This window comes from Pongo pygmaeus, chromosome 20 (assembly GCF_028885625.2).
Source record: "Pongo pygmaeus isolate AG05252 chromosome 20, NHGRI_mPonPyg2-v2.0_pri, whole genome shotgun sequence".
NCBI lineage: Eukaryota > Metazoa > Chordata > Mammalia > Primates > Hominidae > Pongo > Pongo pygmaeus.
The window spans coordinates 65,199,940-65,227,500 of NC_072393.2; the positions used below are offsets into that span (position 1 = coordinate 65,199,940).

Genomic DNA, 27,561 nt, shown 5'->3' on the forward strand with positions numbered 1-27,561 from the left:
GGCTCCCGTAGTCCGGCTCCGGCCTGGCCCAGCGCCTCGGGCTCGCTCGGCAGCGCTCGGCCAAATTCGGCTGTTCTCGGGCCCGCCCGGCCCCGCCCCCACTGCCCCGGGCCGCTCCTTCCTTTCCCTCGCCAACTCTGGTCTCAGGCCCCGCTGCAGCTGCGGACTCGGGGCTCCCCGGACCGTGCCGTTTGGCTGCTCAGCTGATCCCTTCGCGAGGGGGTGCGGCTAGGGGTTGGAGGAGGATACGGCAGCCGCGGTGACGGCGGGTGGGTACTGGAGGATCGTCTTCCGCGGCAGCAGCAGCTTTAGCGCGGAGGTCGGCGACGGCCTCGGGCGCCCCGCCGCTTCGGATATTTCCGCCGCCTGCCCGCTTTGGCTCTTCCCGCCCGGCCTGCGTTGTGCGCCTGCGCAGCCGCCGCAAACCCGCGTTGCTCAGCGATGAAGTTTGGGGTTCGGCCTCCTTCGGCTGGACTCGGGTATTTCCGTTCATGGAGATGACGCTTCGGCGGTCCTTCAGGTCACTTCCGGCGACTTTCGCGGGGCCGGGCAGGAAGCGGGGTTAGTCGCCATCTTTGAGTGGGGCAGACGTGGGCCGCCTTGCTCGCGGTCACTTCATCCTAAGTTGTATATGTGCAGAGCGCCGCGCGGGTGGTCGCCTCCGCTGCTGCCGCCACCCGCCCGTCCTGCCTTTGACCGCATAGGTCACAGACAAGACAGGGTGATCGCGGCAAGACCCTGAGTGAGACTAGTGGCGTTACCCAGAGGGTGCGAGGTCGAGCACCCTCACTGCCCCATCGCAAACCCAAAGATCCCCCGTTCCTGGAGATTCTGATTGAGGTAAACTAACAAAACATGTATTGTGCCAGAGAGTGGTAAGCACTGTGGAGGGTTACGGTGGTGTAGGGGAAGACCTGTCGGGGTGGAAACTTGGGGCACGCGACGTGGGGGCGGAGTCGGGCCGCTATTGGCGTGGGCCCCAAGTTCCAGCGGACACGCACTGCAGCCTCTGCGCTTCCCCCACTATCTGGAAAAGGGGATGGAGGCGGGGGTCAGCTTCCCATCCAATCACAGCTCAGCGTGCCTCGGAGGGCGGGAGAAAACGGAACTCTGCGGGTCAGCGACTTCCGGCCGTCACCACGGAAACTACCAGCCCCGTGAGCGCATGGTGTGGTGGCACTTGCCTGCGGAGGGGCCCAGGCGCCACTCCTCTGATTCTGCAGATCCTCCCCCAGGAGTGGCTTCTGGCGAAGCCTTGCTTGTCTGCTTCCCCTGAGGCCAGGCCCCCAGTCTTGGGGATTAGGGTGACTTGAAACAGCAGGGGAAAGTCCGGCTACACCCCGGAAGAAGCCTGGACACACAAACCTCAAGTCTCTGTTCCTAGAAATGCCCAGGCCAAGGCTAGCCTGACACCTGCCCAGAACGAGACCTTGAGTGGGGTTTAAGACACAAGCTGTACTCTCCTGCACACAGACCCCTTCTTTAAAACTGCCTTTCAGCCTGTGTTCCTGCACCCAAGTCACCCACTGGAGGGTTGGGCGAGAGGGGCTGTGTGAAGGACCTGGACAATGGGATGGAAGGGGAAGATGGCTAGGGCAAAATAGGCAATGGCACTGGGTCCTGGAGATGCTGCCCTGAAGCCTGCAGTATGCTGAACTTAGGCTCTCAGCATCTGTCCACTTTCACCTAAGCTGCGTTTCCGGTGGTTTGCTGCTGAATCTACTCCTGACTGAAACCTTCCAATGTGCATGGGGCCAGGGTGGGAGAAGCCTTCAGCTCTAGTGATGGGAATGATCACCACAGGGCAGGGAAGCTGGCCCAGGGCCTGCAGCCTTTGCTTCTCAGACTGGCTGGGGTTCCATCTGCAGGGTCCTACACCCTCATCACCTGCTGCTTGTAAACACAAGAACAGGAAAGTCCTGAAAAATCTGAATTTCCAGGTAAAATCTTCTAGTTTTAAAACTAGGAAATGGTTTCCTAGGTGTAAAGGAGTTTTACAAAGACATCCTGAGGCAGAATCTGGATCACCAGGTGTCAGTTTGCTCCTGCTGGATCGCATGAGCTTGGTTGGCTAGGGAGAATCTGGCCTGTCTGGGTCCTTTCCTGGGGTTTGGCTTGGCTCATGGCCCAGGGGACAGACGTGACAGGGTGTTTAGGCACAGTACCACCCACAAACCTGGGGGTTGGCAGATCCAAGTTGGATCCTTGGCTCCCAGCTGTAAGAAGTGCTGTGACCCCACTGCTTCCCTTTGTTCCTCTAGTACTAAGGGTGAGATGCTGAATGTCTCCATGAGTACAGCTCTTCAGTGGGTACTCCTACTGATAGGTAGATAAAGGTAGAAAGCCTTGGCCGCTCATGACCACTTCAGGGAGTAGGGTGCTGTTAGGGTAAGGGTAGCTGGACAGCTGAGTTGGGGTGGGAGAGTTAGTATCATGGGAATCATCAACGCTGACTTGGAGCAAGGAGGACTGGGGCTCAGGAGGCTGGTAACCTCCCTGAGGATTGAGTGTTCTCCCAACCCTTGGAGGCCCTGGTCTCAGTGTCAAGGGAAAATCCCATGGGATTTCATCACCAGACAAGGCTGGGCTCCAGGCCCACCCACCTAGGCATCACTGTGCAGGGCAGAGACTACAAACACCCCTCTTCACTTGCAGATCTGTTAGGGGCAGGCTGAACAGGGGTTGGAAAGGGAGAAGAGACTAGGGCAGCAGCACCTCTTCCTCTTGGCAACAGCAGGTCCTTCCAGGAGCAACAGTTTTTACATACCTCCCAAAATCAGGCTCATTGGGTCCCTTGGAGACACCCACACCAGTGCCCGCTCCTCAAGAGTCTCCTAGGCCTATGGGGCACCTTCCTGAAAACAGAGACCTTCAGACCAGCTGAGCAGTACCCCCTCAGGCCCACAGAGCTTCCCTGCCAGCTAAGAGACCCCAGGACTGGCTCAGTAGTGCCCCCTTCTCAGGGGCCTGAGTTCCAGCTCCGTGGGGAACTGATTGGAGCTTGTAAGTTGCAGTGCTTCCCTTTGTGCCTCTAGTCCTAAGGGTCTAGCTGCTTCCTGCAGGAACTTTCCCATTTCTAAGACAGATTGACTTAAACTTCTCACTCTCCCATCAATCACCTAACACCTAGTTAGCTGTGCTCTGTCTCTTGACTGCACCCTGATTGATCAGGCATGGCACCATGCTACGCACATATGGTATCCACATCTTGGTGGATGCTCACAGAGAACATTTCTTCCTCTCTGGGTTTGGGAAACCGAGGTCCATTGCCCGGGGAGAGCTGAGGCTGGACTGCCCAGGGCAGTTCTGCCCCACCTGCTGCTGGTCCAGTCCCTCAGTGTAAACCAGAAGCTTGGTATAACGGCCATCCCACAAGCGGGGTAGGTGATGCTAGGAGCCACCTCTCTCAGGGTGAAGAGGGGTGTTGTGGAGGTGAACCCTCACAGGAACCACGTGGTTGCAGAGGGAGCACACCAGCCCAGCACTGTGGGGGTTGGAGGGTGGGGAGTGAAGGACGCACAGGTAGGGAGGCACTGAGTAGGTGGAGACCCAGTTTCCATCTACTGTTTATTGGACACCTACAGTAGCCAAGCCCTGGGCAGACCTCCTTATGCTTATGTAATCGTCGGCCTCACAACAACCAGGGGAGGTAGGTATTCTGACCATGGCGAACACAGTGCGTTCCGGCTGGAGCTACTCGGCGCTGTGGACGCGCTGGTGCTGAATGAGCTTGGTGCTCTGGTGGAAGCGGCGGCCACAGTCCTGGCAAGCGAAGGGCTTCTCTCGTCGGTGGGTGCGCAGATGCTGCGTGAGCGTGGGCCGCTGGCGGAAAGCCTTGCCACACTCAGGGCATGCGTAGGGCCGTTCGCCCGTGTGGATGCGCCGGTGTTGGGTGAGGTTGGCGTGCTGCCGAAAGCTCTGGCCGCACTCGGGGCAGGCGAAGGGCCGTTCGCCAGTGTGGATGCGCTGGTGCTCGGTGAGCCGCGAGACCTGCGTGAAGCCCAGGCCGCACTCACCGCAGTGGTAGGGCTTTTCGCCGGTGTGTGTCCTCTGATGACGCGTGAGCTTGAGGCGCTGGCTGAAGCGCTGGCCACACTCGGGGCAGGCAAAGGGTTTCTCGCCCGTGTGTACGCGGAGATGCTGCGTGAGCGTGGGCCGCTGGCGGAAGGCCTTGCCACACTCGGCGCAGGCGAAGGGCCGCTCCCCGGTGTGGATGCGCCGGTGCTGCGTCAGGTTGGAGCGCTGCCGGAAGCTCTGGCCGCACTCGGCACAGGCGAACGGCCGCTCGCCACTGTGCACACGCCGGTGCTGCAGCAGCACTGACCGGCGGCCGAAGCGCTCGCCGCACTCGACGCAGCCAAAGGACTTGTCGCCCGTGTGTACCGCCTGGTGCTCCAGTAGCACGGCACGCCGCGCGAAGCTCTCGCGGCACTCGCTGCACGGAAAGGGGCCGGGAGGCTCGGGCGCACTAGGAGGGGCCGGGGGTGTAGCGCCAGGGCCCGGGGGATCGCCGTGGATGCGCTGGTGCTGCAGCAGATTGGAGCGCTGCCGGAAGCTCTGGCCGCACTCAGCGCAACGGAAAGGCTGTTCGCCCGTGTGCACTCTCCGATGCTCTTCCAGGCGCGCGCTGCGCACGAAGCCCTGGCCGCAGTCACCGCACACGAACGGCCGCTCCTCGGTGTGCGTAAGCTGGTGGCGCAGCAGGTGCGAGCTGCGGCTGAAGCTGCGGCCGCACTCGCTGCACACGAATGGTCGCTCACCCGTGTGGATCTTCTGGTGCCTCAGCAGGTTGCTGCGTTGGCTGAACACCTTGCCACATACATCGCAACGGCCGCCCCTAACCACCCCGCCCCTAGTGCTGGGGCGGCCCCGGCTCCGGCCCCTGGGGGAGCGCCAGCGGGTGGTGACCAGAGCAGGGCCCACAGCCCGGCAGGGATCCTCGTCCGTGGGGTCCTGTTCACTCCTCAGATCGCTGGGGAGCACAAGCGCATGCGCAAAGCCACCTTCGCGGGAGGGTGATTGGATCTGGCCAGAAAGGCCAGCCATGCCGAGGTCCCAGGGGACGTGGAGGTGAGGGCTTACACTACCTGGACCTGCGGAGATGCTGTCTAGCTGCAGCGCAAACCCTGCATACACAAGGGGACCATTCATTCATGACAGAATGCCCACCGTGCCGGGACCCACTTCAGCCCTGGGGACACAGTGTGAACTACAGGGACCTGAAACTGACCAAAGAAGCAGACGGAAGCGACAAAGGCAGGGGTGGGGATTCTATCTGTACAGACTTCCCTGATGAGGTGATAATGAGACAGAACCCCGCACAAGGAGGAAGACTGGGCTATGTGAAAAAGCTTTCTAGGTCTGATGTAAGTTGGAAAAAATCGTTTTTGGAAGGGCGGTAGGGCAAGCGTGGGGGCATTGTCTAGGTGGAAAATGATGGTCTCAGCAAATGCAGGGAAGTGGGTGGGTCTCGGAGGCTGGAGGTGGAGCCAAGAGAAAGAGGGTGCAGACTCCTGGATGGTGGTCTGGGGTTTGGATGTGCCTTGCTTCTGATGTCTGTGGGGCATCTGAGGAACACAGACTTCATGCAGGCTGTGGGGAAACGTGAGCAAGGGCTCTAGGGCATACACATGGCACACAGAACCCAGGGCCTGCAAGTGATCAACACAGGGGTGGGTGTCTACAGAGGAGAGAAGTGGGTCCCAGCCACACTGTGAGCACTCCAGCATCAGACGCTGGGTGAAGGAGGAGGCACCAGCAACTCCAACTGAGAATCAGGGCCTGGAGAAGGCGGAAGCCTGGAGGAGGTTAAATCAAGAAGACTGAGAGAGTAGTGAGGGCTTTTAGTGGGTGAGAGAAAATCCATAAGTCGCCAAAGAAAAGTCAGATAAATTAGAATACATCAAAGGAAATCAGCAAAAACCACATCAGAGTCAAAAGACAAATGGCCAAAAAATGAAAAAAATTAAAAAAGGACAAATGGCAAACCAAAAAACTCTCCACAGGCAAAGGGCTAATTAACCTCCTAAGTAAAGAGCTACAATAAATCAGTAAGAAAGATCAATAACCTCACAGACACATGGGCAAAGGATGTGAACAGGACAGGAAATGTAACTAATACTTATATCCCATAAAATACACTTCATCTCCTCCTAGTAAGAAAAATGCACCGTAGGGCTGAACTCATGTGCCATTTCCACACCCTGACTGCAGGGACCCAAGTGTTCCTATGTATTGCTGGTGAGCATAAATGGGAAGACAGTGTGGTAAAATCCATCAAAACAGCAAATGTCCCACACTTTGTTCAAGTAATTCCATTTTTAGGTACTTCAACAGTTGTGTTCCTCCTTGTACTGAATGACCTACGTACAAGGTTTTCAATGGTGTGTCCACAGTGAGCCACAGTGGGGTTCTGTGTAGCTATCCAAAGATGTAGAGCACTTGCTGCTGTGTACTGAAGTTGGAAGATGCACAAAAAATGCCAGATGTGGAACACGGTGGAGATTAAGCATCCATGTGTGGTTTTTTTTGTTTGTTTTTTTGAGACCGAGTCTCGCTCTGTCGCCCAGGCTGGAGTGCAGTGGTGTGATCTCTGCTCACTGCAACCTCTGCCTCCCGGGTTCAAGCGATTCTGCTGCTTCAGCTTCCTGAGTAGCTGGGATTATAGGCATGCACCACCATGCCTGGCTAATTGTTTGTATATATATATTTTTTGAGACGTAGTTTTGCTCTTGTTGCCCAGGTTGGAGTGCAATGGCCTGATCTCTGCTCACCGCAAACCTCCATCTCCTGGGTTCAAGCGATTCTTCTGCCTCAGTCTCCTGAGTAGCTGGGATTGCAGGCATGCGCCACCACACCCGGCTAATTTTGTATTTTTAGTAGAGACGGGGTTTCTCCATGTTGGTCAGGCTGGTCTCGAACTCCCGACCTCAAGTGATCTGCCCACTTCAGCCTCCCAAAGTGCTGGGATTACAGGCGTGAGCCACCGCACCTGGCCAATTTTTTGTATTTTTAGTAGAGACATGGTTTCACCATGTTGGCCAGGCTGGTCTCAATCTCCTGACCTCATATGATTCACCCGCCTCAGCTTCCCAAAGTGCTGGAATTACAGGCGTGAGCCACCACGCCCAGCCCGTGTGTGTGTTGTGTGTGTGTGAGTGTGTGTGTGAGACAGAGTCTCGCTCTGTTGCCCAAGCTGGAGTGCAGTGGAGCCATCTCGGCTCACTGCAAGCTCCACCTCCCGGGTTCACGCCATTCTCCTGCCTCAGCCGCCTGAGTAGCCGGGACTACAGGCGCCCGCGACCACGCCCGGCTAATATTTAGTATTTTTAGTAGAGACAGGGTTTCGCCGTGTTAGCCAGGATGGTCTCCATCTCCTGACCTCGTGATCCGCCCGCCTCGGCCTCCCAAAGTGCTGGGATTACAGGCATGAGCCACCGCGCAGGGCCCATGTGTGTTTTAAAGAGGAATGGGGCTGGGCACAGTGGCTCACGCCTGTAATTCCAGCACTTTGGGAGGCTGAGGTGGGCGGATCACGAGGTCAGGAGATGGAGACCATCCTGGCTAACATGGTGAAACCTCGTCTCTACTAAAAATACAAACAAATTAGCCAGGCGTAGTGGCGGGCGCCTGTAGTCCCAGCTACTTGAGAGGCTGAGGCAGGAGAATGGTGTGAACCCAGGAGGCGGAGCTTGCAGTGAGCCGAGATCGCACCACTGCACTCCAGCCTGGGCGACAGAACCAGACTCCGTCTCAAAAAAAAAAAGAAGCGGAATGGGCCAGGCGCGGTGGCTCACGCCTGTGATCCCAGCACTTTGGCAGGCAAAGGTGGGCGGATTGTCTGAGGTCGGGAGTTCTAGACCAGCCTGACCAACATGGGGAAACCCCGTATCTACTAAAAAAAATACAAAATTAGCCGGGCGTGGTGGCGCATGACTGTAATCCCAGCTACTTGGGAGGCTGAGGCAGAATTGCTTGAACCAGGAGGCGGAGGTTGCAGTGAGCCAAGATCGCACCATTGCACTCCAGCGTGGGCAACAAGAGCGAGACTCCATCTCAAAAGAAAAAAAAAAAGGGAATGAACATGTGTCTGTGAATGTCTTTGCTTCTGTATGTACAGAATCTTTTTACAAAGACACATAAGAAACAAGCAATGTTGGCTGCTGGAGAGTAAGACTGTGTGGCCAAGGCAGGGAAGGGGCATTCCATTGTATACTGTCTTGTGCCTTTTGAATTTCCTAACATATGAATGTATTAGCTATTCAGAATAGTCTCCTGATGAAGACATAAAGACCTCTCTGAGCCAGGTGTGGTGGCTTGAGCCTGTAATCGCAGCTACTTGGAAAGCTGAAGCAGGAGGATCACTTGAGGTCAGGAGTTCAAGACCAGCCTGGGCAAAACAGCAAAACCCTGTCCTTTAAATAAATAAAGCAAGACTCCATTTCATAAATAAATAGATAAATAGATAGATAAGCCTCTCTGGCTGCAAAGAAAAGGCACAGTTTTATTCCCAAGATTCTTTTTTTTTTTTTGAGACTGGGTCTTACCCCCATTGGCCAGACTGGTGTGCACTGGCACCATCTCAGCTAACTGCAGCCTTGACTTCCCTGGCTTGGGTGATTCTCCCACCTCAGCCTCCCAAGTAGCTGGGACTACAGGTATGCGCCACCATGACCAGCTAGTTTTTTGTATTATTTTTTAGTAGAGACGGGGTTTTGCCATGTTGCCCAGGATGGTCTCGAACTCTTGGACTCAAACAATCCACCTGCCTTGGCCTCCCAAAGTGCTGAGATTACAGGCATGAGCGACTGCGCCTGGCTAAGAAGATTCTAAAAACTCAGGAGTTGGAGGTACCTGGTACTTCTGGCCATGCAGATGAATGAGCAGGGCACCAGCCAGGCTGGAGAGGCTGTTTCAGAAGCAGATGCTGGGCAGGGCTGCTGCTGTGGGCTCTGCACAGAATTCTGAGCCAACAGTATGCACTGCCATGACTGACTTCTGGATTTCTTCTCCTATCCTGGCGGAAGGCTATGTTAAGGGTGAGAAACCGTACTGAGAAAGTCAGGGTTATTAGGTAAACAGTCCCATTGGATGCTGAGATGTCAATTTCTCTCCCAAGGATGCTGGCAGGAGGCTGAAGTTACCTTCTTGTAGGATTCAGACGATGGAACGAAACATGCTTACGGTGGAGAGTGCCCCCAAACTGGCCTAGCCACATTGCCCTATGGATCTGTTTGCAGCATCCACTCATACTCAAGCTGCTTGCTCATATACCCTAAGAAAAGGGTCTCCTTGGGGATTGGGGTTCCCCCATTTCCCCTTCCAGCCAGTAAGCCCCACATCTACCTGCTCAGAGCTGTCAGCCAGATTTGTGGTGCCTCTCTCTTGCATATAAGCCAACAACTAGGAGAGAATAGAAATCACACTGTTTTTTTTAAAAAAGTTACTGCTGTTCTCAGAGAAATAAGGAAAGACATTGTAAATGAAAGAACAGGAGGCAGCTAAAAAGATGAACATTCAGAGAATGAAAACACTCTTGGAAATTAAAAACATGCCACAAGAGACCAGATGAAGTAGCTCATGCCTGTAATCCCAGCACTCTGGGAGGCCGAGGTGGGAGGAGCACTTGAGGCCAGGAATTTAAGACCAGCCCTGGCAACATAGTGAGAACCTGTTTCTACAAAAAAATAAAAAAATTAAACATGAGCCAGGTACAGTGACACATGCCTGCAGTCCCAGATACTTGGGAGGCTGAGGTGAGAGGATCACTTGAGCCCAGGAGTTCGAGGTTACAGGGAGCTATGATGGCACCACTGTGCTCTAGTCTGTGTGAAACAGTGAGACCCCCCCCTCCACCGCAAAAAAAAAGCTACCAGAAATGAAAATCTTAACAGAAGGTCTGAAAGATACAAATGAGAAAATTTCCAGGAAAATAGAGTAGAAAGACAAAGGAATGGAAAATTGGAGTGAAAAGATAAGAACATTAAAGGACCCATCCCAGATGCCAACAGCCAAGTAACAGGCATCCCAGAAACGGAGCAGAGCAATAGAAGGGAAGGAAATGAAATAAACATTTCAAGGCAGTTTCCCAGAACTGACAGATGTGAATTTCAAACTGAAAAGGCTCACTAACAATAGTGATAAAAAAAGGTCTGTGACTGTATTAATAAAAAGAATTCTTCCAGCCAAACTTCAATCTAATGTTGAGGGCTAGACAATGTGTTTCAGATATGGGACATGTCAGAATTTTATCTTCCACACCAGAACACCCAGAAAGCTCCACCAAAACAAAGGTGTGAACTAAGAAAGAGGAGACCCTGGGTCTCAGGAACAGGAAGGAACAGAACAGAAGATGGGGTATAGGGGGAGCCTGGATGATGCCAGACAAAGGTGGTGGCTGAGAGGTAGATGGCAGGGGGCCTCTGGTCCGTAATGCCTGGATGATTGGGCAGGATCCCTATCCTTTGTCAAGATCCCTCCTGCCCACCTGCTCGTCTACTAACCTGCTGTCCTTGTTAGGTCCCAGCCCTACCTGTCCTGATGCCTGACCAGCAGGATGCAAGCCCAGGAGGCCATCCAAGATACCAGGACTGGGAGAGAATGTGGGTACGGGGAATACTCGCCGTACTTGCAAAAGGTTTTACTAGGGTGGGGAGTTTCTAGAAAGTAGAGGGGCTGTGGGATCAGTGGTAGTGGTGGGTGGCTTTTTTTGAGGGCAGAAGGTGCTAGAGGAGGTTGAACCTTATAGGGGATGATCTAGGGAATGGGGGAACTTGGGGATGCTGGAGTAAGAGGGCTGCCTGCATAGGGCCAGGAGTGGGGTCGGCAGAGATGGTGCTGTCCATGCGGAGGGCCTAGTCCCACCACACCCCATCTCACTTACCTGGGGAGAAGATGCCCCCAGCTTCCTCATGCCACAGGGCCCTGGGGTGCTCCCTCCATGAGGGACCCTCAGGCCCAGTCTTGCTGTGGGGAAAGGCCTGGTCCAGCACGGTCCCACATCTCTGAAATCACAGTGTTCACTGCTCATCTGTGCCTGGCTGGGCTCAGGGAGGGACCTACCTGACCCCACCCAGCAACTTCCAGGTCAAGGAGGAGAACATGGACCTGGGCAGGACTTACCTGGGCCTCCTCAGGCAGGAGGGTGGGTACAGACTCCTGGGTGGCAGCTAGAGGCCCAGACTCCAGGAAATCTAGAGAGGAAAACTGGGATCAGGCAGCCTGAGCGAGTTTCCACCCCACTGCCTTTCTTAGTGGGGTGCCAGGTGCTGGGATGCAGAGAGGTGGGATTCCTGGTTGTGGGCTTGGGTTGGGGAGGGCAGTGCAGGGTGGCTGAGGGCCCAGATCGGGGTGGGTGAAGCAGAGTACCCTGGAAGGCCGGGGGTTGAGCTGCAGTGGGATGAGATGGGCTGAGGTTTGTGCCCCTGTAGCCTTATATGAACCATGGGGCAAGATGGTCAGCGGGGGTCAGAGGTATTGTACAAGGGTCCACACAGGAATGGCAGGGTGTGAGCAGCTAGTTCAGGTGCCCTGCCTGGGAGGTGAAAGGGGTCATACCCCTAACACTACGAGGTCCTCCCTCAGCAGCTCCTAATTATACCTCTGCCTGCTGTCTGTTCCCCAGTGACAAGCACATATTGCCTAATGCATCTCCTTGGGGACTGAACACCACATGCCATCCGTACTGGGAAACCCCAACAGCCTGCTGCATGCCATGGGGTTCGTGGGTACAGGGCTGTGGCAGTCAGGCTTGGTGTGTGAGGGGTAGTGACAGCACTGGCTGCGGTGGAGGGGAGACCTGACTGGGTGGAGTGTGGGGGCTGCTGGCACTTGGGAAACCATTCCATTTATAACAAACCTGGCCCAGTGGACTTCAGACTGACTGCTCAGGCCAGGTTTCCTGGCCCACCCAACCAGACCTTAGGCGCGCCCACCCTGCATGCCCTCACCTGAGTCCTCTGTAACCTCTGGCTCCTCTTTCACCTGCAGGCCCAGTGGTGATTCCTGCATAGTCCTAGGAGGTGTCTTGGGCCCAGGCTCTGGAGTTGGAGGCTCAGTTTGAGGTAGGGGCTGGAAACTGGAGGGCTCCATCTTCTCTGATAGGACCTCCTGGCCCTGCACCTGGACTGTGACCTGGGGAGGTGCCCCCACCATCAGAGGTCCTACCAGAGAGTGAGGCTGGCCGCAACCTGGGGTTTGTGGGTGCCCATCCCACTGTAGGATCCCAGGGGCCCGCCTCGTAAATACCTACTGACTAGGTCCTCCAAGGACCTACCTCCCCTAGGCCCTAAGCAAAGAACGAAGGGACCACCTGCAGTCCCTCCCCTGCTCTGACACCCTGGCCTTCCAGTACCTTCCCCATATCCCCCTAGCCTGCAGCTCCTATGTCCACGTGACTGCAGGTGATGCAGGAATGGGTGTGGGAGTCTGGCCCTGGAATCCCTCTGCCCTGGGCAGCCTTGCACAGGGTCTCTGTTGCAGGTGGCCACTTCTGTACCACAAGGGATAACGTGTGTCTGGCAAAGCGTGGTGCTACCCAGGGTGAGGCCGAGCTGGATGATGCTCCAGTCCTGAACCCCACTCATGGACACTCACTCACCCATCTCCGAGGTCCGCCTGGCTCCCGGCGCAGCCCATCTACTAGGGCAGCAGCCTCCTCGGGGCTGCCTGGCCGCTGCCCCTGCACACAGGCCTGGATCTCAGGGGGCAGTGCGCCCAGGAACTGCTCCAGCACCAACAGCTCCAGCATCTGCTCCTTGGAGCGTACCTCTGGACGCAGCCACTGGCGACACAGCTCTCGGAGCTGGGCCAGGGCCTCTTGGGGCCCTGTGGCCTCCTCATAGCGGAAGCACCGGAAACGCAGGCGTGCAGCTTCAGGGCCTGGGTCCCATAGGGCAGCCTCACCCTCCTCCTCAGAGTCCTCTAGCTTCACCATGACAGGCCCCTCATCTTCTGGGGGTGCTCGGTCTGGGGAGCCCAGCACCGCTGGCCTCATAGAGGGTACCAGGTCAGGTATCTGAGGCCAGTGTCTGCCCCTGGTGAAGAAATAGGATGAGGCTGTTGCAACAGGAATAAACAGTGAATGCTTCACTGCCTAGTCTATGCTGTACCGTTTGATCCTCAGACCTACCCCATGTGGAAGGCAGATGAGGAAACAGGCAAAGAAAGGCCATCCACACCACACAGACTTATGCAGCTAGAAGCCCTCCCTTAGCCACCTGTATCCCTGGTCTTCTCTCCACTTGGGCCTGTGCAGTCTCTGATAGTCTCCCTGCTCCAAACAGAGACCTTTTTTTTTTCTTTGAGACATGCTGTCAGTCTGTTGCCCAGGCTGAAGTGCAGTAGGGAGATCATGCGTCACTGCAGCCTTGACCTCCTAGGCTCCAGAGATCAGCCTCCCAAGTAGCTGAGACAACAGATGTGTGCCACGACATCCAGCTAATTTCTTAATTTTTCTATAGGGATGGGATCTTACTATGTTGCCCAGGCTGTTCTTGAACTCCTGGGCTCAAGCAGATGTTCCTCTTGGCTTGACCTCCCAAAGTGCTGGGACTTACAGGTTTGTTCCACCATGCCGGCCCACAGGCTGTTTTTTTAGGACTAGAAAACACTTCTCTCCCCTGTATCCTTCCCTTCTTATACATGCGCCACCTCATTCCTGTGCTACAGCTCTCTCTTTACCAGGTGGATGGCATCTATACACCTATAGCCTGGGCATCAGCATCACTGCTGGCGTCTCCCCCTACCCAATTCCAGCCCTTACTTCACCTTCTACTCTCTCATCTACTTAGATGTGGCTCCTTATTTGGGCCCCACCATCATTCCCCTCCCAGCCTGGAAGCCTCACTCCACCTAATCCTCCATGTCAACCTGTGCAGTCACTTGTATGGCTCAGCTCCCAGGCAGCACCCTCTCTCCCTACTCAGTCCCATCTTCTGAGCCCAACATCACACTACGCAATGCCCCATCTCAGCTTCCTGATTTAGGTGGGGTTGGAAGGGGATGGGGGAGCTTCGCAAGGGGTGGGGGGACGGCAAAGGCTCCAACACCGCTGGAACAGGAGCCTGCAAGGAAGTCCCGAGATTCTGATTCCGCCCATCTTCAGGTCACTGTGCCTTTGAGAACTTGTTTCCCCATTTGCAAGTGGGGCTGACCTCCCTCCTCGCGCTGTTCCTTCTGCAGCTGTGCAGCTTTATGAAGGAATCTGCGTTTATGAAAGGGATGGCACCGCAGAATCATCCCCCCGTGGGTGGCATCGATTTCGAGGGCCGCCTCATCCTGGGGGCCAAGCCTCCACTCTTCAAGGTGCCAAGTCAACCTGAAACCCTGGGAGAAACTTGGGTCATAGCCAAGATGGCAGGTACCTACGGAGGGTCCCGAAATACACTTCCCAGAAGTCCAGGCGGCAACTTCCGCTCCAGGGTGCCAAGGTAGGTCCTGACGACGCCTAGGTAACTAGGGGCGGGGCTCCCAAAGCCTGTCGTCGTGGCAACGAGTAGTGATGGACAAGCCTCTCGCTCTAACCCTGGGCGCTCCCGCAAGGAGTGCCCGGATTCGTTCCCCGCGCTCCCAGTCTCACTGGGGAGCCGGAATCCCTGAGTCTGCAGCCACCGCCCCGGCCCACACCCTAGCCCTCCCGGTTAAGAGGACCCCGCCCTCACCTCTGCGCTCAGCGGGCCGCTCCGCGCTCCTGAGCACGCGCAGTCTTCGACTTCCCCCGCCCGCTGGACTACGTCTCCCAGGATGCTCCGCGCACCAGCTCGAGCGCCTCCTTGCCCTTCCCCCACCCTCGCCCCTGTTTCTACACCCTCTCCTCCCGTCCCCTAGCGGTGGTCGCAATGATCAGGTCACACTCCTGGCCGCTTCTTCCCATGCTCCCCGCCTCGAATCCGTGCGTCGGCATGCGCAAGCCTCTCGGGGACAACAGACGGCAGTACCGCCTACCAGATCGCGCATGCCCCCCACCACGATTTCCTCAATTCTCTACGGGCCTTCCTGAGATTAGCAGGATCCTGCACCAATCACGGCCGCCATTAGAACTCCGTCGGCGCCCCACCGCGTCTCCATGGCAACTCCCTACAGGAAGGGGCCTCTGCTACTTCCTAGACCGCAAAATGGAGAAAGGCTTGGCCCGATGCTTTCCGGGAGATGTAGTCAGCAGGGCCCTTCGTGTGTACGTGCGCGCGCGGCGCGATGACGTTACTCTGTGATCATGGGCGAGGGGCGGGCCCTGAACGTCTCCATGGTAACCTGGGGACCCGACCCGACGTCGCCTGGGTAACCCGGAGACGCGGCGGGCGTTGGAAATGCAATGGGGCATGCGGGATGAGGAGGTGGGGAAGGGTACTGGGGCAGAGACATGCCGATCGATAGAAACAGCGAGGAAAGACGGAGACAGAGAGACCAGAGACTCAAGGGCAAGGATAGACGAAGGACCGGCGGGAGGAAGAGAGAGAGAGACAGAGAGACAGACCCGCAGACTGGGAGGACCGGAGACTCGACGCGAGGAGAGACAGTGAAAATAAGTGAACAAACATAGAGACACGGGTCCAAGTTATAAGAGGGCTGAGTGGATCAGAGGGTCAGGGCCGGGCAAACAGGTGTCAGAACAGTTAGCAAGAGAGAGGCAGATCAGAAAGGGATGCAGATGAAAGAGACACAAAGAAGGAAACGCAGAATGGGTTCACAGAGACAAGAAATGCAGATATCCAGACTCAAGAGGTAGACAAGAAGGGAGAGGGACAGAGACAAGAAGGGAGAAAAGGGACAGAAATTAGAGATACAGTAAGATGGATTGACAGTTTTCACAGACCTAGAGAAAGATGACAGCACAATGAGAGACAGGGAGAATCAGAGATAAAACTGTCAGGAAAACTTAGGAGTCCAGATGCTGTCCAGTTATATGCTACCTTGTAAAGGTTGATAGGTTGCAAATGCTTTCTGCCCAGTGTATCGCTTTGTAGCTCACTAAGCAGTTTTGTATCCAACTTTGTGCTTTTATTTCAGTATTTTTCTTTCTTTTTTTTTTTTGACGGAGTCTCGCTGTTGTCAGACTGGAGTGCAGTGGCACGATCTCGGCTCACTGCAACCTCCACCTCGCGGGTTCAAGTGATTCTCAGCCTCCTGAGTAGCTGGGACTACAGGCGCGCACCACCACACCGAGCTAATTTTTGTATTTTTAGTAGAGACGGGATGGCATCACGTTGACCAGGATGGTCTCGGTCTCTTGACTTCGTAATCCGCCCGCCTCGGGCTCCCAAAGTGCTGGGATTACAGGAGTGAGCCACTGCGCCCGGCCGGGCTTTTTTTTTTTTTTTTTTAGGCAGTCTCACTGTCGCCCAGGCTGGAGTGCAGTGGTGCAATCTCAGCTCACTGCAACCTCCGTCTCCCAGGTTCAAGCGATTCTCCTGCCTCAGCCTCCCGAGTAGCTGGGACTGCAGGCTGCTCCACCACACCCGGCTGATTTTTGTATTTTTAGTAGAGATGGGGTTTTACCATGTTGGCCAGACTGGTCTTGAACTCCAGACCTCGGGTGATCCGCCCACCTCGGCCTCCCAAATTGCTGGAATTACAGGTGTGAGCCACCGCGGCCGGCCAGTGTTTATTCTTTCTTTCCTATCTTCCTAGAATCATCTTGCTGGTTCCCTCAGTACGGTAAATAAGTCTTTGACACATGCTCACTGAGAGTCATGTTTTTAACTGTTTTGAAATTATATTTGGCAGTCTGAAGGGAACCTGTTCTCCGGGCTAGGGGACAAACAGGGAAAAAGAAAATAGTGACACATACCCAGGAAAGGAAGGAGGAAGGGAGGGTGATGTAAGGCAAAGACATTAGGCGGCGAGAAAGCCAGCCTTTGGTCAGAAACAGCTTCTGGCGCCCCTGCCTGGACTCTGTGCGGTGCAGCCTCGTTGCCAAACTACATTTTCCGGCAGTACCCGGGACGCCGGGCGCAGAGCGGAGAGCGTCGCAAGGGGCAGGCCTGACGCAGCCTCCTCCCTGCCCGGCCGTCGCCAGGCAGCCTTCCCCCTTCGCGGCCAAGATGGACCCTGGGCTCGGCGTCCTCCGGAAAACTGCACTGTGAGGCGGGGCGATGGGGAAGGGCCGAAGCCCCTCCGGCCCAGCTAAAGCAGACGGCTCGCACTGCGACCCGAAGATGAGGTTGATCGGCCGCGCTGGGGCCCCGGCTTCGGGGGCAGGAGCTGCAGCCCCTCCTCTTGGTTCGGTCCGGGAACTGGGATATGAGGCCACTGTGTCCACAGCTGGCACGCACCCGAGTGGGCCAATCGGAACCTTCGGCGGCCCTACGGCTCTCTGGGAAATGTAGACCCGCTAGATGGGACGGTACCCGCCTCAGACCATACTGCGCAGGTGCTGATCTGAGTCTGGGTCCCTCCTGGGTCCCTCCTGAGTCGAGGAGTTCTTTGGCCCAGATCTTCGTGGAGGCGTGTTCGCCCGGCCCTGAGGTCCCTTGCGGGCCTCCTCGGCCTCACAGCGCGTGTCCGCTGTTCGTTCCCCTTCCCTCCTCTGTCTTGGAAATGTAGTCTCGAGGGAGGAGCTTGGTCATCCACCCAGACTTCGTGAGGCCCCTGGGCTTGGGGCTGCCTGTTGAGAGTGGGAGGGAGAGAATGTGTGAATGTGTGGATGAATTAATTTGCAATTATGGGAGAGCAGGCGAAGGTATGAATGTGGGAGAGAGAAGGATGGGCCCAAGAGTGGTTCAGATTTCGGGGCTTTCCCTGAGTTCAAAGCTTGAGCTTGAGCCTTTCCCATGTCCACCCACCTTTCCCTGTCTCCCTAGCTGAGGGCCCCGTAGGCTGTGCCTCCTTGTTTCAAGGCCGGTGCATGGTCCGTGGAGGTACTCATCATAGGTGTAGTCATTGCACAAAGAACGGTCAGGCAGCATTTGTTCCTGTCTTTTTTCCTTCCTTCCTTCCTCCCTCCCTCCCTCCCTCCCTCCCTTCCTTCCTCCCTCCCTCCCTCCCTTCCTTCCTCCCTCCCTCCCTTCCTTCCTCCCTCCCTCCCTTCCTTCCTCCCTCCCTCCCTTTCTTCTTCCCTCCCTTCTTCCCTTCCTTCCTTTCCTTCCCTTCCTTTCCTTCCTTCGTTCCTGTCTTTTTTCCTTCCTTCCTTTCCTTTCCTTCCTTTCTTCTATCTTTTTTTTTTTTTTTTTTTTGAGACGGGAGTCTTGCTCTGTCACCCGGGCTGGAGTGCAGTGGCGTGATCTCGGTTCACTGCAACCTCTGCCTCCCGGGTTCAACCAATTCTCGTGCCTCAGCCCCACCGAGTAGCTGGGATTACAGGCACACACCACCATGCCTGGCTAATTATTATTATTATTATTATTTATTATTTTTTTTTGAGACGGAGTCTTGCTCTTGTCACCCAGGCTGGAGTGCAATGGCAGGATCTGGCCTCCTGACCTCGTGATCTGCCTGCCTCAGCCTCCCAAAGTGCTGGGATTACAGGCGTGAGCCACTGTGCCTGGCCTGTTCCTGTTTTTCACAAGCCCAGTTAAAAAAAAAAAATTTTTACTGTTTTAACCAGGTGTTACATTCACATGGTTCAAAGTGTAAAAGAGACAAGGTGAGACAGACTCATAATAAATAAATAAATAACGGTGGGGGATGGCCCTCTCTCATAAGGTTGTGTCTGAAAAGAATTGCAGAAGGTGAGGGGAAAAAGCCATGCAGATAACAGGGAAGAGCGCCTGCTCTGGGCCAAAGGAACCACAGGAACAAAAGCCCCTTTGTAGCTGGCACAGTGGCTCATGCCTGTAATCCCAACACTTTGGGAGGCCGAGGTGGGTGGATCACTTGAGGTCAGGAGTTTGAGACCAGCTTGGCCAACATGGTAAAACCCTGTCTCTACTGAAAATACAAAAATCAGCTGGGCATGGTGGCACACACCTGTAGTCCCAGCACTTGGGAAGCTGAGGCAGGAGAATTGCTTGAATTTAGGAGGCAGAGGTTGCAGTGAGCCAAGACTGCCATTGCATTCCAGCCTGGGCGGCAGAGTGAGACTCCGTCTCAACAAACAAACAAAACAAAAAAAGCCCCTTTGCTCTGTCTGGAAGATGTGGTCAGGAGTGAGCAGAGTAGAGGAGGAGGCTTTGAGTCTTACAAGGGAGGCAGTGAGGACTGTGGCTTTTACTTGAAGGCCTGGGAGGGCTCCAACAGAGGTCAGGATCTGACTTAGGTTCACTGAATCATTCTTGATCTGGTATGGAGAACCATCATCCCCTTCTATCCTTGGGTACTCCACGGTGGTGGTACCAATTAGGGACGGCCCTGCAGGATGTACCTGGGTGTCCTGCCACCTGCCATCTGGGTCTGGGTGGAGCCCCAGTGCCCTGAGAGCAGTGAGGAGGCTATGGCGCTGGCGGAGGACTTCACCCAGATGTTGAAGACGGGTGAGCTACAGGGGTCCAGGGGTTGGCCAGAGGGGTAGGGGAATCTATGAGGGATCACAGCTCATGACCCTGGGCCCTGAGTGTCACCCTCCGTCTGCCTAGGCCCTCAATATCCCAGTCTTGGGGAGGAGGACCTAGAAGCTGTGATGTATTTGGAGACTTCTGCAGCCTCTGAGCCCCCCAAAGGCATGAGCTTGAGGTTGATGTGACTTCCTCTCTCTCGGGGTAGACCAGGCTTCCTTTCCCATCCGTCTTTCTTTCCCCGCAAGGTCGCTAAGTGCCTGCCATATGCCAGGCCCTATTGGTCCAGCAGGGAAAGACGCTTGCATTCATGGAGCCTAGTCTTGTTGGAGAAATGGACCATGAGACCATCAGTCACAATTTAGGTATCCTTTCCCTGAAGGAGGTGGGGGGAAGAGGAGGTGAGCACAGAGACTGGCCTGGCAGGGAGCAGCTTCGTAGTTTCCAGTGTCTAATGTCTTCACTGTGAGCTTGGGTTCCACACATATGTGTATGCATTTGTGCTTGGGAGGGGGTGACAACTACAAGATATGAGAGAAGGTTGGTTACAGCCACCATTCATCCTGGCATTTGTTCCTCTGTTCACTCGATTACTCATGCATGACTGTGCAGTGTCTTCTGCCTACTTGATTCTCTGTCAGGAGGTAGAAACTATATCACTTTTTTTTAAAAGCACACCTTTACCAAGTTATAGTTGACATACCAAAAAAGTACACAATTCAGGGATTTTTAGTATATTCACAAGGTTGTACAGCCATCACTACCATTTAATACCAGAATTTAATCACAACCAAAAGAAACCTCATGCTCATTAGTAGTCACCCATCAGCCCCCTCCTCTAAGCTCCTGGCAATCACTAATCTGCTTTGTGTCTCTATGGATTTGCTTATTCTGGGCATTTCATTAAATGGAATCATACTGTATGTGGCCTTTTATGTCTGGCTTCTCTCAGAGCATAATGTTTTCGAGGTTCACCCATGTTTAACATGTCAGAACTTCATTTTTATGAGCAAATAATATTCCGTTGTATGCATATGACCCATTTTGTTTATTCATGTATTCTTTGATCAGCATTTGGCTTGATTTTACATTTTGGCTATTATGAATAATGCTGCTATGGATGTTCATGTACATGTTTTTGGGTGGATGTTTGTTTTCATTTCTCTTGGCTGTATACCTAGAAGTGAAATTGCTGGGTCATATGATAACACTATTTGACCTTTTGAGGAACTGCTAACACACCACTTGTTTTAACAGAGGGAAGTTAAGGTAAAAAATGTTACCGAGATATCGAAGGAGTAAAAACGTACAAAAAGAACCCTAAGATGTCATGTTGGTAGGAACTGCAGGGAACAACATCCATTCCTAGAGCTTTGTGAACAAAGGGAAGAGGTTGGGTTTAGTCTTTGAGAGAAGCTCAAAGGAGGGGAACATGGTGGTGGGGGCACTGGGATCCAGATCCTTGGGGAGGTGTTGCTGCAGGCTGATGCTGGGGTCTCCACAGAGCCTTCATGAAGCTGATTCTACACATATTGGAAAAGCTGCAAACTGGCTTCAGCTACTGCTAAGGGGATTGAAAGCCTTGCTTTTGCAGGACTGGTTTTTTCCCTACACATGAATATGAGGGGCAGGGGAGACATCTTGGATGCACATGTCTATAGTCACTGTGTGGTGGTGTTTTTTTTTTTTTTTCTGTAGTGCTGGGCTCTATCTTCCTTCCTTCCTTCCTTCCTTCCTTCCTCTCTCTCTCTCTCTCTCTTTCTTTCTTTGATGGAGTTTTGCTCTTGTTGCTCAGGCTGGAATGCAATGGTGCAGTCTCGCCTCACTGCAACCTCCACCTCCTGGGTTCAAGCGATTCTCCTACCTCAGCCTCCCAAATAGCTAGGATTACAGGCATGCACCATCACACCTGGCTAATTTTGTATTTTTAGTAGAGACAGGGTTTCTCCGTGTTGGTCAGGCTGGTCTTGAACTCCTGAACTCAGGTGATCTGCCCGCCTTGGCCTCCCAAAGTGCTAGGATTACAGACATAAGCCACTGTGCCCAGCTATGGGCTCTATTTTCTAAGCATGTCCACCAGCATTTGAGGCAGGGTGTCTCCTGAACAATAGCTGGCATTTGCCTGCTCCTTAAGGACTAGCCCCCAGTTCTGGTTCCCAGTTTCCTATTGAACAGATGCGTAGATAATATGCACTCTAAATAGGGATTTTGGGCTGGGCACGATGGCTCACGACTGTAATCCTAGGACTTTGGGAGGCTGAGGTAGGTGGATCACCTGAGGTCAGGAGTTCGAGACCAGCCTGGCCAACATGGTGAAACCCCGTCTCTACTTAAAATACAAAAATTAGCTGGGCGTGGTGGTACGCACCTATAATCCCAGCTACTTGGAAGGCTGAGGCAGGAGAAATTACTTGAACCCGGGAGGCAGAGGTTGCAGTGAGCCGAGATTGCCCCATTGCACTCCAGCCTGGGGGACAAGAGCGAGACTTCATCTAAAAAAAAAAAACCAAAAATTAGCCAGGCATGGTGGCGGGCGCCTATAATTCCAGCTACTCGGAAGGCTGAGGCGGGAGAATCACTTGAACCTGGCGGGCAGAGGTTGCAATGAGCCAAGATCGTGCCACTTCACTCCAGCCTGGGCAGGCGAAAGCGCAAAACTCCCTCTCAAAAAATAATAATAATAAAAAAAATAAAATAAATAAATAAATAGGGTTTTTGCATCATGACCACATGGGTGTTGGAACAGCAGTCTATAGCAATCCCCATGGGTTGTGAATGGTTAGGTCCACTCAGCCTTGAAACCATATGTTTTCAAGTACCCTCTGGTTAACATTTACATGAAGACTCCTGCCTTTGCCCTGTGTCCTTTTTTCTTTCTCTCTTTTTTTTTTGAGATGGAGTCTTGCTCTGTCACCCAGGGTGGAATGCAGTGGCATAATCTCGGCTCACTGCAGTCTCTGCCTCCCGGTTCAAGTGATTCTCTTGCCTCAGCCTCCTGAGTTGCTGAGACTACAGGCATGTGCCACCACGCCCAGCTAATTTTGTGTATTTTTAGTAGAGACAGGGGTCTCACTATGTTGGCCAGGCTGGTCTTGAACTCCTGACCTCAGGTGATCTGCCTGCCTCCACCCCGTGTCCTTACCTTGTCTCATCTCTGCCTATTATTGCTGGCCCCTCTGATGCCCCCACATGAAAGGAGGAGAGGGGTGGCCCTGGGTGGGGGTGGGCTCTTGTGTTGCTGTCAGGAGTCCAGGAGCAACGGCTACTGAGCTCTTCCTTGGTTGTCACCATCCCAATGTATTTGGGGGTCCCACACACCGCCTTCAGGTTTCAGAGAACTCAGCAAAACTGTTATACTCCTAGTTATAGTTTATTACAGTGAAAGGAAACATTAAAATTAGCAGTGGAAAAAGGTGCATAAGGCAGAATCCAGGAGCAACCAGGCATGTGCTTCCAGTTCTCTCCCAGTGGAGTTGTGTGGACAGCACTTAATTCTCCCAGCAATGATGTGTGACAACACACAAGGGGTATTGTCAACCAGGGGGGTTCATTTGAGCCATGGTGTCCGGGGTTTTCACTGGGGTCAGTCACACAGGGATGGAGCATCTGCATGACTGAATTTAGTTACTAAGTCTCTAGCGCCCCCTAGAGATCAGATGATGCAGCATTGGCCCAAGGCCCGCACCAGATATCACATTGTTAACATAAACTATCTGGTGTGGAAAAGACACTCTTAACAAGCAGATATTCCAAGGGCTTTGAGGTTACCTCCTAGTGAGAGGTGACAGCGTGCTGGCAGTCCTCAGAGCCCTCGCTTGCTCTCGGCACCTCCTCTGCCTGGGCTCCCACTTTGGCGGCATTTGAGGAGCCCTTCAGCCCACCACTGCACCGTGGGAGCCCCTTTCTGGGCTGGCCAAGGCTGGAGCCGGCTCCCTCAGCTTTCAGGGAGGTGTGGAGGAAGAAGGCGCGAGCGGGAACCGGGACTGCGTGCAGCGCTGGCGGGCAGCTGGAGTTCTGGGTGGGCGTGGGCTTGGCGGGCCCCGCACTCGGAGCAGCCGGCCGACCCTGCCGGCCCCGGGCAATGAGGGGCTTAGCACCCGGGCCAGCAGCTGCGGAGGGTGTACTAGGTCCCCCAGCAGTGCCAGCCCACTGGCATTGCGCTCGATTTCTCGCTGGGCCTCAGCTGCCTTCCCGTGGGGCAGGGCTCCGGACCTGCAGCCCGCCATGCCTGAGCCTCCCACCCCCTCCGTGGGCTCCTGTGCGACCCGAGCCTCCTCCACGAGCGCCACCCCCTGCTCCACGGCGCCCAGTCCCATCGACCACCCAAGGGCTGAGGAGTGCGGGCGCACGGCACGGGACTGGCAGGCAGCTCCACCTGCAGCCCTGGTGCAGGATCCACTGGGTGAAGCCAGCTGGGCTCATGAGTCTGGTGGGGCCTTGGAGAACCTTTGTGTCTAGCTCAGGCATTGTAAATACACCAATCAGCACTCTGTATCTAGCTCAAGGTTTGTAAACACACCAATCAGCACCCTGTGTCTAGCTCAGGGTTTGTGAGTGCACCAATCGACACTCTGTATCTAGCTGCTCTGGTGGGGCCTTGGAGAACCTGTGTGTGGAAACTCTGTATCTCACTAATCTGATGGGGAGGTAGAGAACCTTTGTATCTAGCTCAGGGATTGTAAACGCACCAATCAGCGCCCTGTCAAAACAGGCCAATCGGCTCTACCAATCAGCAGGATGTGGGTGGGGCCAGATAAGAGAATAAAAGCAGGCTGCCTCAGCCAGCAGTGGCAACCTGCTCAGGTCCCCTTCCACACTGTGGAAGCTTTGTTCTTTCGCTCTTTGCAATAAATCTTGCTACTGCTCACTCTTTGGATCCACGCTGCTTTTATGAGCTGTAACAGTCACCGCGAAGATGTGCAGCTTCACTCCTGAACCCACCGAGACCACAAGCCCACCGGGAGGAACGAACAACTCCAGACGCGCTGCCTTAAGAGCTGCAACACTCACCGCGAAGGTCTGCAGCTTCACTCCTGAGCCAGCGAGACCATGAACCCACCAGAAGGAAGAAATTCAGAACACATCTGAACATCAGAAGGAACAAACTCCAGACGCGCCACCTTAAGAGCTGTAACACTCACCGCGAGGGTCTGCGGCTTCATTCTTGAAGTCAGTGAGACCAAGAACCCACCAATTCCGGACACACTAGGAGCAGGTCAAGGGCCAGACCTTTGTTTGGAATGTGCAGGGGTTGGACAACCTAGGCCTGCTGAATTGACCGTTTACTGCACACTTGGCCACAGCTGAAGGAAGCTTCTCATCTCACGATCATTTCCTTTGTTTCAATGACTTGTTTATCAGGGGTCTTGGGTGTACTCTCGGATCGTGTGTGTGTACCAGAGGGGTTTGCATGTCAGGTAGGGACAGGCCATTCTGTGTGGTCTGGAGGGCAGGCGCATGTCCTGTCCAGCCACAATCCTAGGCCAATGTGCTGGGACACTGTGAGCTGGTGCAGTGAACACTTGGGGACACTGGCTACATGTTAACTGACTGCCTGATTGGTTGGTTGGCCTAGGGGCCTGGCCCCTTTGTGCTTAGAGTAGGGCTGAGGATACTAATGCTCCTCTTTCTCCTTAGCTTTGACCCAGGCTCCTTCTGAGGACTGGCAGTCTGGAGACCTGGCAGAGGCTGCCAAACCTTTTATGGATGGAGCTCAGGTGAACTGTTAGTCCAACAAGGTCAGAGATGCTACATTCTGCTGACACCCTGCACTCCCCAACCCCTCCTCACCCCAGGCCATGGAGGAGAAAGGGGGCATATTAAGCAGCTGAGCCTGGTCTCCCCTTGTCCACCGCCACCAGCTCCTGGTTCTTAGGGTTTGTCCTCTGCAGGCTCATGCCATTTGAATAGTGGAGTAGGTGTTTGTGTCTTGGGACTCCAGGTCCCAAATTCACAGGCACAGGAGCCAGCCTGGGGCCAGAAGAAGGCAGAAGTGACCAGGTGGTGCTGCCAGGTCTCAGCTGCTTTTGGCTGGGGCAGTGATGCATGGAAAGCCAGAATCCAAGGTTTTACTGTTGGCACCCAGTTCACATTTTTTTTTTTTTTTGAGAAGGAGTCTTGCTCTGTTGCCCAGGCTGGAGTGCAATGGAGTGATCTCCACTCACTGCAACCTCCACCTCCCAGGTTCAAGCGATTCTCCTGCCTTAGCCTCCCAAGTAGCTGGGATTACAGGTGACTGCCACTGTGCCTGGCTAATTTTTGTATTTTTAGTAGAGATGGGATTTCACCATCTTGGCCAGGCTGGTCTCAAACTCCTGACCTCATGATCCACCTGCCTCGGCCTCTCAAAGTGCTGGGATTACAGGCGTGAGCCATCGCATCCGGCCCAGCTCACAATTTAAAACACTCTCAGGCAGGCCCAGAGGATGCCTGTGTGGGCTGTGCTCACCATGCCAGCCTGCAGTGTGTGTTGGGGGGCTGGGGTTCCTGGTGCCTTGGCTGTGCCTCCTGGGCTGACTTGGATCTTGGCTTTGCTTTTGTCAGGCTCTGTGTAGCCCCAGCCCCAACCCCAGCAGGCTTGTCTCAGTGTCCACCCTTGGGCTCTGCCTGACTTTCCCAAAGTGAGTTTTCTTTGATTAATTTAGTTATTTCTGTTGCCCAGAGATAGAAAGAAATATACCAATTATTATGTCTTCCCATTTTATTATTTTATTTATTTATTTATTTTTGGAGACAGGGTCTCACTCTGTCACCCAGGCTGAAGTGCAGTGGCACAATCTTGGCTCACTGCAACCTCTACCAACTCCTCCCTGTCCCCCCAGCCTGGGCTCAAGCAGCCCTCCCACTTCAGCCTCCTGAGTAGCTGGAACCACAGGTGTGCACCAAAACACCAGCTAAGTTTTAGTATTTTTAATAGAGACAGGTTCTCACCATGTTGCCCTGTCTGGTCTCAAACTCCTGAGCTCAAGCGATCCGCCGGCCTCTGCCTCCCAAAGTGCGGGATGACAGTGCAGTAAGCCGCTGCACTGACCCCATTTTATTTTTTTAATTTATAAATGTAATATATGTGTATCATAAAATAATTTTAAAAAAAGCATATAAAGTTATGGCCTAACACCCAGTCTCCTCTAGAGGTAGCCACTGTTAACTCTTGTCCTTCCTCCCTTCTCACATGCACATATGTGGCACACACATGTATATGTGTATGAATGTAGGTGCATAGATACTTCCAAAGGAAGCCCCACTAATGCTCCAGGCCCTACTGTTTTCACTCTGTCTCATGCGGGCCCTTCTAGTGATGTAAGCAACTTCTCCTTTTCTTTTTGAGGATCCATAGGAGTCAGTTGCCCAGGCTAGCCAGGGCATGTGGGTTGCTGTCTGTTTCTTACCTTAGAACACACACCCCTGCCCTGTCTGCCACTCCTCTTTGCGCGCTCTGCCATTCAGGCCTGCCTGTACTCTGAATCCCCTCCCAGCCTTCAGTCCCTGGACGTCCCTGGAGCCCCTGCTTCGGTACTGAGCACTGTGTAGGGGTGTTACACACCCAGTCCTCCCAGTAGCCGCATGTGGTTGCCCCAGTTGGCCAGGGAAGGGAGCTAAGGTGGGTTGTGGCAGACAGCTCATATCCCATTTGCCAGCTAGGCTTGCCTTGATATAGGAGACCTTCAGTGCGGCCTTCCCAGGGGTGGCTCTGCCCTGTGAGGTAGATATCAAAGCTTGTCTCTGTGTCACAGGACACTCATCTGTTTGTGGCCCCGGCAGGTAACCCAGGAAGGAGAGAGGGATCTGCTCACAGACATTGACTAAGCATGCATGAGAAGGAGGGCAGAACAGCTGAGGAGCATTCTGGGGTCTCCTGCCAGGTGAGCAGTGACCACAGCCTGGCCTTCCCTTCCTTTGACTGCCATTCTTGGGTCTTCCTGAAACCCTGCAAGGACTGGGAACTCTTATGGTGGTCCTGCCCAGATCCACCCCAGAGCCACACTCACCAGGTGTCCTGTGTGAGTTACTGGCATTCCCGCAACTCTGAGAGAGCAGCCAGGGCTGCTTTAGTGTAAATCTCTTCACAAATCAAGAGCGAAAGCCGAGTTCTGAGATAGCCTGTTTGTGGAAGAAACAAGGTGCCTGGCCTGCC

The 27,561-nt window shown here is 54.3% G+C and overlaps 1 protein-coding gene and 1 long non-coding RNA gene across 4 annotated transcripts; one reads left to right on the top strand and one right to left on the bottom strand.

The window, feature by feature from the left end:
• Positions 1-3,553: 3,553 nt before the first annotated feature.
• Positions 3,554-15,155, bottom strand: MZF1 (myeloid zinc finger 1). 3 transcript variants are annotated; one of them, XM_054463206.2, is made up of 6 exons: positions 14,661-15,155; positions 12,599-13,034; positions 11,949-12,132; positions 11,122-11,192; positions 10,883-11,003; positions 3,554-5,126 (listed from the first exon to the last, which is right to left on the bottom strand). In XM_054463206.2, the coding sequence occupies exons 2-6, from the start codon at positions 12,992-12,994 to the stop codon at positions 3,694-3,696; spliced, it is 2,205 nt and encodes a 734-aa protein (XP_054319181.1). In that variant the 5' UTR covers positions 12,995-13,034; positions 14,661-15,155; the 3' UTR covers positions 3,554-3,693. The 3 variants fall into 3 exon arrangements, with proteins under 3 accessions (XP_054319181.1, XP_054319182.1, XP_054319184.1); XM_054463207.2 differs by lacking the exon at positions 14,661-15,155 and adding an exon at positions 14,154-14,317; XM_054463209.1 differs by lacking the exon at positions 14,661-15,155 and having other exon boundaries at positions 4,782-4,882; positions 12,599-12,994.
• LOC129019823 (uncharacterized) lies at positions 7,705-13,089 on the top strand. The gene is made up of 3 exons (XR_008495728.2): positions 7,705-10,601; positions 11,989-12,062; positions 12,457-13,089. It is a non-coding gene; the product is annotated as an uncharacterized LOC129019823 (long non-coding RNA).
• Positions 15,156-27,561: the final 12,406 nt, after the last annotated feature.